Source organism: Polyodon spathula, chromosome 16 (genome assembly GCF_017654505.1).
Source record: "Polyodon spathula isolate WHYD16114869_AA chromosome 16, ASM1765450v1, whole genome shotgun sequence".
Lineage (NCBI taxonomy): Eukaryota > Metazoa > Chordata > Actinopteri > Acipenseriformes > Polyodontidae > Polyodon > Polyodon spathula.
In genome coordinates, this window is record NC_054549.1 from 20,435,124 (window position 1) to 20,446,903 (window position 11,780).

Consider the following 11,780-nt stretch of genomic DNA (forward strand, 5'->3'; position numbering starts at 1 on the left):
GATATTTGACATAATTTTAACTTTATTAGAGACTAACTAACGTTTAACGTTATTCGCGCAGGTAACATTTTTCAACGAGCCACGGAGAGACATTAACGGCGGCTCGTTGAGGTCGTGGAATGAAATACAACAATTATTATGCGATTATCAGTTTGCATTCACGTGAACCGGCGTGTTGATTTAAACATGTGTCTCGCTCAGGCTTGTGTGCCTGGTGTTCTGAAAGTAGCGCCGGCTGTTCAGAACGGTTTACATTCTGTTTTTGGCTGCGCAGTATTACATTGGACGTGACGCGGGATTGGGCTTGTTTTTTTTGTTTTTTTTTAGAGTCGTGGGTTAGAATTTGCATAACCGCCCAGACCCTAACATGGTTGGGCTTGTTTAGAAGAACGACGCCGTTTTTCTGTCGGTAATCTGGCACCCCAGTTCTCGGTTTATCTTTCAACAGGGAGGTTCACAGGACGCAACGGTGTTGAATTTTACATGTTGTTGAAAATCTTGTACTGCGTGAAACTGCCATTACACGGTCAATAAACGACGTATTCGTGTCTAACAAAACAAAGATAAAATATAAATAAATAAAAAATAACTCGCGTTTTGTTAGTAGACTGACAATACCAGGGCTCAGTCATACCGGTGTCGTTACAATTCAGCTTAAAATTAAAACGGTTTCTTGTTTATAAACTCAACAAACGATATAGAATGCGTGAAAGTGACGTACCGATGATTATGCGACCTGTCCACTCATCTATAAAAACAAAACAAAAAAACGCGGTTCGTATATTTCATCTTTATCGCTGCTATATCACGTTTATAATTATTACAAAAAAACTTAAACATGATTTCCATCCGTGAAGGAAAGAAAAAATATCACCGAGATGGCGTGAGTGGGCGTGGGCACCAAACATATGTACTGTATTATCGTAAGATAACCGCCACACCGAGCTGCGCACACAGGCTGTGTGGCTCGACGCGCGCACAGTAATGAAAAATATATCTTTATATATTATATATATATATATCCCATAATATCTATATATATATAATCATATATATACTAATCGAGTTTCTCTGTCGACGGGATAATATATATAGAATATGTTGATTTGGACAGGAAAAAACAAAAACAAAATTTCCCAACGGATCGTTATGAGGCGCAGGAGTTAAATACGTGCCCATCTTTTTTTTTTTACGCACATCATATAAATAAATAAATAAGTGATAAATTACTATCTGTTATACTTGTTTTTTTTTCTGTTTGTTGTTTTGTAAAGGTGCGTTCACTGTTTTTTGTTCTTCAGAGTTTGCGTGCGGTGCGTGAATCTGTTCAGCTCTGTGCGTGTGTGCGCTTAGACTGACACCTGACACGGGCTGTCGCCCTGACCCCCCTGACCCCGACCCGACGAGAACGGGGACAGGGCGGCAGTGAGGCGGGGTGCTGAGGTTATGCCGGTGCCACAGAGGAACTTGAAACGGAAGATACTTCTGTCTTGGAAGTGGAAGACACTTCTGATCCGTCGTCGACTTTCTTTCCGAACATCTGCATTATGCAGTTACGGAACTAGAATGAGAAACAAACAAACAACATTCTGTAATTCTGTGCGTCATTATGCGATCCTTTGTGAATATAGTGTTCGTTATGACACTATATTCATAATGACATTACTTTATATAGCGCCTTTCAGAGTGGACCTCCATCACAAAGGGCTTTATATGCAGAGTCACTCACAACAGGACATGGATTTAACATCTCATCATCACACAGGACGGAGCACAAGGAGGTGAAGTGAGACAGGGTCACACACAGCGAGTCAGTCAGGGGCAGAGGTGGGATTTGAACCCGTGACTTTCTGGTTACAAACCCTGTCATTTATATATAGCCTATACTGCGCATGCGTCCAGTACCTGTCTGTTCATGAACACGTAGATGATCGGGTTGTAGATGGTGGCGCTCTTGGCGAAGTAGGCGGGCAACGAGGCTGCCAGGGGATGGAAGGCGTAGCCAGGGTTGGCCGCGCCGAAGCAGACGAAGAACGTGTAGGGGCCCCAGCACACGACGTAAGCAATGATCATCACCACCACCATCCGGGACACTTCCTTCTCGGCTTTCTGCGTCGACTCGGATTCCTTCTGCTGCTGGGCGACCTGCGAGGGAGAGAGAGAGCGGAGAGGAGAGGGAAGGAAGAGAGGAGAGGGGGAGGGAGAGAGATAGAGGAAGGAAAGGGGGAGGGAGAGAGAGGAGAAGGGGAGGGAGAGAGCAAGAGAGGGGGGAGAGAGAGGGGGAGAGAGTAGAGAGAGAGGAGAGGGAGGTCTTGTGTCCCCTCTCTCCAGGTCTTCTCACTACGGAATTTTTGTGCAAAGTTTACGTTAAATTTTCAAATTTTTCACCATTATATTATTGAATAATAATAATAATAATAATAATAATAATAATAATAATAGTAGTAACACAATAAAATAAAATGGTCCTTGTGTATTCTTTAAGCACTCTTTTGTAACAGTGTCCAGTGTATAGGTAACAAGCGCAGGCCTGTCTTACTAAACTATTCAAAGCAGGAATGGGTAAAAGTGCTAAGCAGTGGGACTCAGGAGTCCATCCCTGTGACAACTGGCATTATTATTGCAGGGATAAATATCAGACTCCTGTTTCAAAAGCAGTATGATCCAGTCCAGGTTTTGCTACCAGCTTGATCAGCCCCCAGTGTGTCTGTAACAAGCTCAGGTGCGTCTGATTAGTGAGCTCCTAGTGAACCAGGAACGGATCACACTGTGGAACGGGAGTGACATTGCTGGGAGAGGCACTTACCGCTCGGATAGCCAGCCACACGGCGATGTAACAGAGGATGATGATAGCCAAGGGGATGATGCAGCAGGTTATCATCAGCACTAACATGTAGGACTGAACCCCAGGGACCTCGCTGCCACTGAACACATCGGGGCCACACGACGTCTTTAAACCATGGGGCCAGTACCTGAAACACAGCGGAGAATAGGTTAGGGGCTGCAGCCTTCACTCGCCAGGGATAGGAATGCGACTCCCCTTGCGTAGCGGTTCGATCCATTCCTGGTTCCCTGCATTATGATGACACGCCTGGGCTTGTTACTTATAAACACGGTGGAGTTCCTAATAAAACCTGGCAGGGGTGACACTGCTATGCAACGGGAGTCTTATGCCCATCTACTGGATTTGCGACGCGAGTCATAGATTCTGTGATACATGAAACTAATAAATGCGAGAGATGTTCTACTATTTATATAATCTACTACAATAATATATAGTCTACTATATATATATATATATATATATATCTATATAGATTATATACTATATAAATTTAATACAGAGTTGAGATTTTAAGATCCTTATGTCTTTACTAGGTCTCAACATGTCAGGTTTGTGCCATGATTTTTTTTTTTTTTTTTTTTTTTTAAATTGATTAAAAGTAACTCTACCTTAAATTTACCTTCAAGAATTGTTTATTTTAGGTTTTAGGACACCTATAATGGGTTCAGTCTTCAAGTTTAAATCGTAAGCATTTACGTGCATATATATATATATATATTAATATATTATATATATATACTGTGCCAGGTTTAGACAAATTATTTGGTAGGTTTCAGGTCTATTTGACCTGGCTTGGTTTCCAACTCAGCTTAAATGCTATTTTTCTTTGCATTTTCTGTATAATATTTTAATGACTTTCCAAAGTTGGGAGGGGTCCAGTGCTGAACTTATACACAGAAAACAGAACCTTTGAGATGTTTATTTTTTTTAGAACAGGTCATGTGTGCAAATAAGATGTTCGGGTCACTGTGACCCGTGGCGTTTATCTGTAGATTTAGATTTGTGTGCAGGAATAAAACAAACTTCTTCAATTTATTATTATTATTATTATTATTATTATTATTATTATTATTATTATTATTGTCTGGAAATGGCTGCACCTGTCTGGAGATATTTATAAACCGGGGGGCTGACCTGCTCCAACCAAATATTGGAGGGGCGCACCAGGACGCCGACCACACCCACGAGAAGATGATGCCACTGGCGGCCCACTTGGCATCAAACTTGACATTGCCAAAGGGCTTACAGACCACTACCCATCTCTCCCACGAAATCACGGTGAGAGACCAGAGCCCGGCGATGCCTGGACAGGGAGAGAGAGCCATGATCGTCAGCAACAAGTCCACCGCAGAATGCTTCCCTATGCTTTACCAGACCTCTCTGTGCTTTACAATGCTTCCCTATTCTTTACCAGACCTCTCTGTGCTTTACATTGCTTCCCTGTGGTTTATGCTTTATTACACGGTGCTGTACTTCACAATGGGAAGCTGGCCCTCCTTGTTCAGCTTACCGCAGGTGGCGACGACGTAGCCCTCGAAGATGCACATGCTGTGTCCCAGGATGAAGTATCCGAATATCTGGTTGCAGACGCTGATGCTGCTGGCCAGCAAGGTCTCCCCCAGGTCGGCGATGGCCAGGTTCACCAGGATCCAGTTCAGCGGGTGTCGGAGCTTCTTGAACTTGTAGGTGGCCACCAGAACCAAGCCGTTGGTGAAGAGCGAGGCGAAGAACACGAAGATCATCCACAGAGAGGAGAGGTTGTACACCCAGCGGGGGGCGATGTGGTAGTTCCCTTCGGACCCTCCCTGGGGACACACCGGCCCGGGGCCGGGGTGGGGGGGTGGGGGGTGGTGGTTTTCGTAGGTGGAGCAAATTTGTCCCAAATTGTGTTTATTTAAAAGGGTAATATTGATGTGATACAGCTCTCTGAAATGACTTTATAATATACAGCACTAGACCCTGATATTGATGAGATCCAGCCCTCTGAAATGTCTTTATAATATACAGCACTAGACCCTGATATTGATGAGATCCAGCCCTCTGAAATATCTTTATAATATACAGCGCTAGACCCTGATATTGATGAGATCCAGCCCTCTGAAATGTCTTTATAATATATAGCACTAGACCCTGATATTGATGCGATCCAGCCCTCTGAAATGTCTTTCTCAGCCTCTTCAGTTCTCTGTACTCTACACGCCTCTTACCCAGTCAGTGATCGATGATCACACGGTTTGTGCCGCTCACCTCGTGTGTTGTTGCTGTTAGTGTAGACAAAGATCGAGTCCTGTGTCGTTTCTTCCTGCCTTTTCCTGGCTGCAAAAACCGGGTCCCTCCAGTGATCTGCCATGTCTGAGGCTTTCTTTTCCCCTCCTATTCGTACGCAGATAAAAATCAGCGGCAAGATGATCAGATGGTCCTTTCCCTTCTCTTTCTCTTCCTCCCTGTCCTCTCTTTTCCTGTTAATGTCGTCTTATTTGTCCTGTATCCCCCTTCTCTCTTTCTTAAACCCTTTTTCCCGTCTTTCTCCTTCTCTGTCTCTCTCTTCGTCTCTCTCTCTCTCTCTGTCTCCAGTCGGCGTTCTGTTGCCAACTGTTTCTCAGAAATCGGAGAGCGAGCGACCGTTTTATACCGCGAGCCCTTTTTCGGCTCTGGATTAGGTCGGACGTCATCCGAATTACAAGGGGGAGAGAGAGAGAGAGGGGAAAATAATATGGCACTGATCTCTTAATTGGGATTCTGCACCCCACCCCCCCAACCCCCCGCAATCTTCGCCCTTCTCTCTTTCTCTCAATGTGAACGCCTAAACCAGTGCAGATATCCTGTCTTGAGACACTTCGAGGATAAGCTGCCTAAGATAAGAAGCCTGTCTTTTTAGGGCAGTTCAGGTAATGTGACTCCAGGTATTGATCGTGAACTGATATAACTAGGGTAAATGGGGTCATCTTAAAATCAACGACAGATTGCCGGGACCAAAGTACTTCTTAAAAGACAAAAAATATGTTGGTCAGTTTTGGCCCTCTTGGTTGCTCTAGATTTTGTTCTTCCAATAGAAACTGAACATCTCCAACGTAGAGTGAACTCACTCAGCTTCATGGAGTCCAGTGAAAGCTGCTGAATAATGTTCCCTTGTTAACATATTGAATCACACACCCTCTATATAGAATGAACTTACTCAGCTTCATAGAGTCCAGTGAAAGCTGCTGAATAATGTTCCCTTGTTAACATATTGAATCACACACCCTCTATATAGAATGAACTCACTCAGCTTCATGGAGTCCAGTGAAAGCTGCTGAATAATGTTCCCTTGTTAACATATTGAATCACACACCCTCTATATAGAATGAACTCACTCAGCTTCATAGAGTCCAATGAAAGCTGCTTAATAATGTTCCCTTGTTAACATATTGAATCATTTTGTAGTTTCGTTGATTACAGGATGTTAAATAAAAGATCTAAAGTATGTTCATATAGTTTATTTATTTTCATTTATGTATTTATTTATTTAAAATCATGTCTCAATTGATACAAAACTTTTGGCCAGAGATGTCGTTTTTTTTTTCTTCCGGTCTGAAAACTAGATGTTTTTCGATTGAACATCGCATGTGTTAAAGCAGAAATAAATTGCACTTGTCCCATTCAGAATGGACCATTTCTCCCCCACAGTCATCATAGAACAAATTCAGCCATAGACGTGAAAACAAACAGACCCTAACTGTGAGTCGTGAAGCCGCGTTCAGCCAATCAAAACAGCAGACTGCGGAACGTTAGTGTCCCATACCAACTAGCATGAGTGATGTGAACCACTGAGCTCCTCAAACCCACTGCCTTCCACACTGCAGCCCAGTGCTCTAAACACTGAGCTCCTCAACCCCACTGCCTTCCACACTACAGCCCAGCGCTTTCTTTATCTAACCACTGAGCTCCTCAAACCCATTGCCTTCCACACTGCAGCCCAGCGCTTTCTTTATCTAACCACTGAGCTCCTCAAACCCACTGCCTTCCACACTGCAGCCCAGCGCTTTCTTTATCTAACCACTGAGCTCCTCAAACCCACTGCCTTCCACACTGCAGCCCAGCGCTTCTTTATCTAACCACTGAGCTCCTCAAACCCACTGCCTTCCACACTGCAGCCCAGCGCTTTCTTTATCTAACCACTGAGCTCCTCAAACCCACTGCCTTCCACACTGCAGCCCAGCGCTTTCTTTATCTAACCACTGAGCTCCTCAAACCCACTGCCTTCCACACTACAGCCCAGCGCTTTCTTTCTTTCTTTCTTTTTTTCTTTCTTTCCTTCGAGACATTGTTGTTTTTTGTCTTTTCAATATACTACGTTTCTTTCTCGTAGTCTAGTATTCTAAGCCAGCTAAAATCACTGAGTATTGAGTCCAGCAATGTGAAACCACAACTGTAATTCTTAACTTGGCAAAAAAGAAACAGAAAATAAAATCTGTTCGGTCGATTTCTAGTGAGCTAAAACTCAACGGAGTCGGATTGAGAACCAGATAAATCGTATTAAGGCACTTTGTATATGACATTATAATAAATCGAAAATTTTGTCTTTTAGTTGACATATATATATCCGGCCTATATATATATTATATATTGACATATATAAGAACCTATATATATATTTTCTCCATAAGCTGCTTAACTGTATGTGCGTCCCAGTGAGTGTACAGCCTGATTCGAAACGACAGTCCGGCTGGGAGCGCTTCCGATAACCCCACAGAGATTGGCAGTTCACACCGGGGAAAGCAGGATTAAAACCGGAATCTCTCGAAGCCTAAATTCGGATAACATGCTCCCCCTCCCCTTGAGTCCATTAGTAGGTTAAATACGATCTTAATCAGAAGATAAGGGGCAGAATGTTTTCTTTTTTTTTTCTTTTGGGAAGGGACATGGAAAACCACTGCGCAGAAAGGCTTGAGTAAACTTGATTTATTTATCTGTCTGTTTCTCTGTCTCTCTGTCTGTCTGGCTGTCTCCCTGCCTCTGTCCTTCTTTCTGTCTCTTTGTCTGTCTTTCTGTCTGTCTGTCTCTCTTTCTCTCTGTCTCTCTCCCTGTCTCTCTGTCTGTCTGTCTCTCAGTGGGTTTGAGGAGCTCAGTGGGTTGATAAAGAAAGAGCTGTGGGTTTGAGGAGCTCAGTGGTTAGATAAAGAAAGCGCTGGGCTGCAGTGTGGAAGGCAGTGGGTTTGAGGAGCTCAGTGGTTAGATAAAGAAAGCGCTGGGCTGCAGTGTGGAAGGCAGTGGGTTTGAGGAGCTCAGTGGTTAGATAAAGAAAGCGCTGGGCTGCAGTGTGGAAGGCAGTGGGTTTGAGGAGCTCAGTGGTTAGATAAAGAAAGCGCTGGGCTGCAGTGTGGAAGGCAGTGGGTTTGAGGAGCTCAGTGGTTAGATAAAGAAAGCGCTGGGCTGCAGTGTGGAAGGCAGTGGGTTTGAGGAGCTCAGTGGTTAGATAAAGAAAGCACTGGGCTGCAGTGTGGAAGGCAGTGGGTTTGAGGAGCTCAGTGGTTAGATAAAGAAAGCGCTGGGCTGCAGTGTGGAAGGCAGTGGGTTTGAGGAGCTCAGTGGTTAGATAAAGAAAGCGCTGGGCTGCAAACCCACTGCCTTTGAGGAGCTCAGTGGTTAGAGAGAGAAAAACCTCAAACCCCTGAGCTCTCAAGGGTATATCATGCATCGTTGCGGGTTTCCAGGTGGGACTCCCAAAACGTCCCCGTGCGGGTCTCAGATTGGTGACACGTTTAGTCCATATATCGTTAGCAACTCCCAAATCCCCCCCCCCCCCCCCCCCCCCCCCCCCCCCCCCCTTCTCTCTGCGCGGCGCGGTCAGTACTGGCCAGTGCGCCCAGAATTCCGCTAGTTCTGAACTGTTTTCCTGGTTAGAAAGAGTTCACTACGAGCAGAACTCGGACGCGCTTCTGGCTTCCAGCTTCCAGCTTCCAACCAGACCCACGAACCAAACCAAATACCGAGAGAGTGTGCTGCGCCTGGTCCGGCGCTGCTGCGATTCAGAAACACTGAAACAAACGCTGAACTCATTCAACCACCAATGTTTCCACTAGAAGTCTTTCTATTTCTTTTTTTTCAGTGTCTTTAAAGTAGAAACATTGAATTGATGAAGTTTCTTTTAGTGCTTCTGTTGAAGACGTTGAGAGATACTTCTAGTGGAAACGTTTGCCGTTGAATTTATGAAGTTTCTTTCAGTGTTTCTGTTGAAGACGCTGAAAGAGTCCTCCCTCCAGACTCTGAAGTATTTCATGATTCACTGTAGCTGTGAAACCTGCCTGGAGGGGAATGGCTCTCCAGGACTGTGACTGATTAATTGATTGATTGATTGATTGATTGTTGTCCATGGCTATCTAAATGTTTCACAGTTTTTCTTTCACGCTTGCCAGGTGACTCAATCGGGACACTGGAAGGTAGCGTAGAGCTGTGAAATTCAACAGCCATCTTCATTTTATTTAATTATTTATTTAATTTTGAGTCAAAACTGCTGCAGCTCCTGTAGGGGAATAATTGCATAGAACCATTCCTGTACCTGTTTGTTGCTACTCTGTACAACGATTATTCACTGAGTTATATGCTTTAAAGCAAGTAGAGTTTATGATCTATTAAATTTATAGAAATAAAGTAAATGTATTAAACTGCACGTACGTGTAGCTGAAAACCAAACTGTGGGTGGTGTGACAACTGAGCTGGCTCCAGCTTATCGGTTGATCTTTATTGTACTACCTCGTAAATACCTGTCCCCCTTTCTTTGCTACCCCAACTGAGTTGGCTCTAGCTTATTGGTTGAAAGGGAAACCACCCTGTCTCTCTGTAAAGGTATAACAACTGTGTGCTAACTCTGTATGGCAGAACACTGCTTGGGTTTCCTAACACTGATGTGTTGAGCTGTTCTCGTTTGTGCAAACTAATAAAGCTTTATATCTCTGAACACCTGGTGCAGTTGGCTCTTTTAAGTTGCGGACCTGAAAAGTTCCACGACATTTTAGCGTTGTCGGCAGGATCCTAAACTCCGCCCAGTGGAAGTAGTCCTGGGACAAAGAGTCAACCGTCGACGGGGTTCCAACTTAATTACTGGAATCAGGACATCGCGTTCTGGGAACGGGCAGGGTCCGCTCTGAGTCTGGCTGGGGGCTCCACCGAGGTGGATAAAGGATCCTGAGATCAACTGAGAGGTGAGTCAGACGATAATGAGTCTGGGACTCAATAGGTTAACCTTGGTCTGGGACCAAAAAGAAGGAGTACTCCATACTAGTTTTGGAACCTAGTTGTGGTCTGGGACCACAGGAAGTCCGAAGGTTTGGAACCTAGTTAAGTTTAACTTTATATGAGTTAACTCATTTGTGTTTAATTGTCTGTTGATTTGTTGTCTCTTCTTTTCTCTCTTTCTCTCTACTTCAATACGTTAACAAAACAGAATAGATCAGAGCTATAATAGATACTTTCCAAAGTACAGTAATGGTAATTAAGAAGTTGTTTATTAATGATTGTTTGGGTTGGACTGGTTTTGCTTAAGCAAGGAGCTAAAGCAAAAAAAAAAAAATTAAAAAAAAAAGGAATTTTGAGAATTTGTTTATTAATGATTGTTTAGTTCGTGCCTGAGCTGAGCAGGGAGATAACATTTTCTTTGAATGGAAAACAAATAATAATGAAAGAGAGACTCAGTACTATAAAGTACTGAGTTATGTTACCAGTATCAAACTGCCTTTATGTTGAAGTACGTCGTTTTGTGTTTTAGTCTTGTCGTATTTAACTGTGTGTGAATTTTTGAGTAGGCCTATATGTGTGCGGGAATGCGTAAACTGTGTTTACGATACGAATTAGTAGAGCGTTTGGCAGCAATTAGACTCTGAGATAGAGACAAAATCTGTTTAGTTTGAGAATGGGAGTCAGTTTCTGTTTAGGAATAAAAAAAAAACATTGAACTGAGCTTGTCAGCCAATGTATTATGACGCCGCAAAGATGGCACTAAAATATATTGCAGATAGGAGTTAAATTTGAGTACTGTCTGGTTTCACAAACGATAATTTAAAAGGATTTGAAAAAGATGTTTAATATGTTATAAGTTATGGCAAAATACGAAGGAAAAAAACAACAAATAGATTTATGGTTTGAGAAGGGCGGGTTTTCACTAGAAGGAAGTTCTGTAAGTGTAAATAAATTAGCCAGTGTACGCAGCCAGATAGAAGGTTGGGAAAAAGAAAAGAAAAAGAGAAAGGGCAGAATAGACTGGGATAGCTTTAGGAAGTGGGAAAGAATGGCAGACGGGGACAAAGAGAAACAAGAAAAGGGAAAGACAGAGAGGGAGGCTCAAGTTATGTTGCAGATGGATCACAGGAAGTCGAAACAGCGCAGAGAGAGACTCGCTCCCCCTCCATACTCCGGGGTGATCGCACCTCCGGTAACCGTACCAACTGCACCGCCACTCCTCCCCCCCGAAACAGTGGTGGAAACTGACTACTCCACTGCAAGCGAAGACAGCGCAAGAGAAGCAACTGATCCAAACCCAACAGTGAGAAGATACCCTAAGCGAGAGCAAGAACGTAACAAGAAAGATGGTACAGTACGACTTGCCGGACCACCGTAAACTCTGGACAGTTTGTGGACATTGCAAAAGAGCAAGTGCAGGGACAAATACAGATGTACCGTCCTGGCGCCGGTGAAATCGGACAGGTGTTGCGTAAAAAAATGCAACTGGACTGGCACAGTGTTAGCGAAGGATTTAACACCAGCATGAACTTTGCAGCAGATGGAGACTTCCAGCGACAGTTCCAGGACCTATGTAACCGGATCACTACCAAGTGGCCGCTCCAATCAGACTGGAATAAAATCCACAATTGCAAACAAGGTCTTGAAGAAAGTTGGGATGTCTATTATGCCCGACTGCTAAAGTGCTACTATGATCACAGTGGTATGAGAGACGACCAGG

The 11,780-nt window shown here is 43.8% G+C and overlaps 1 protein-coding gene across 1 annotated transcript; it reads right to left on the minus strand.

Annotated features, from left to right (window-relative positions):
- Positions 1–1,407: 1,407 nt before the first annotated feature.
- On the minus strand, positions 1,408–5,595 carry LOC121329092 (red-sensitive opsin-like). The gene is made up of 6 exons (XM_041274425.1): positions 5,075–5,595; positions 4,356–4,646; positions 3,980–4,148; positions 2,807–2,972; positions 1,906–2,145; positions 1,408–1,561 (listed from the first exon to the last, which is right to left on the minus strand). Exons 1-6 carry the CDS (start codon positions 5,193–5,195, stop codon positions 1,445–1,447), a joined length of 1,104 nt encoding a protein of 367 aa, XP_041130359.1. The 5' UTR covers positions 5,196–5,595; the 3' UTR covers positions 1,408–1,444.
- Between the last annotated feature and the right edge of the window lie 6,185 nt (positions 5,596–11,780).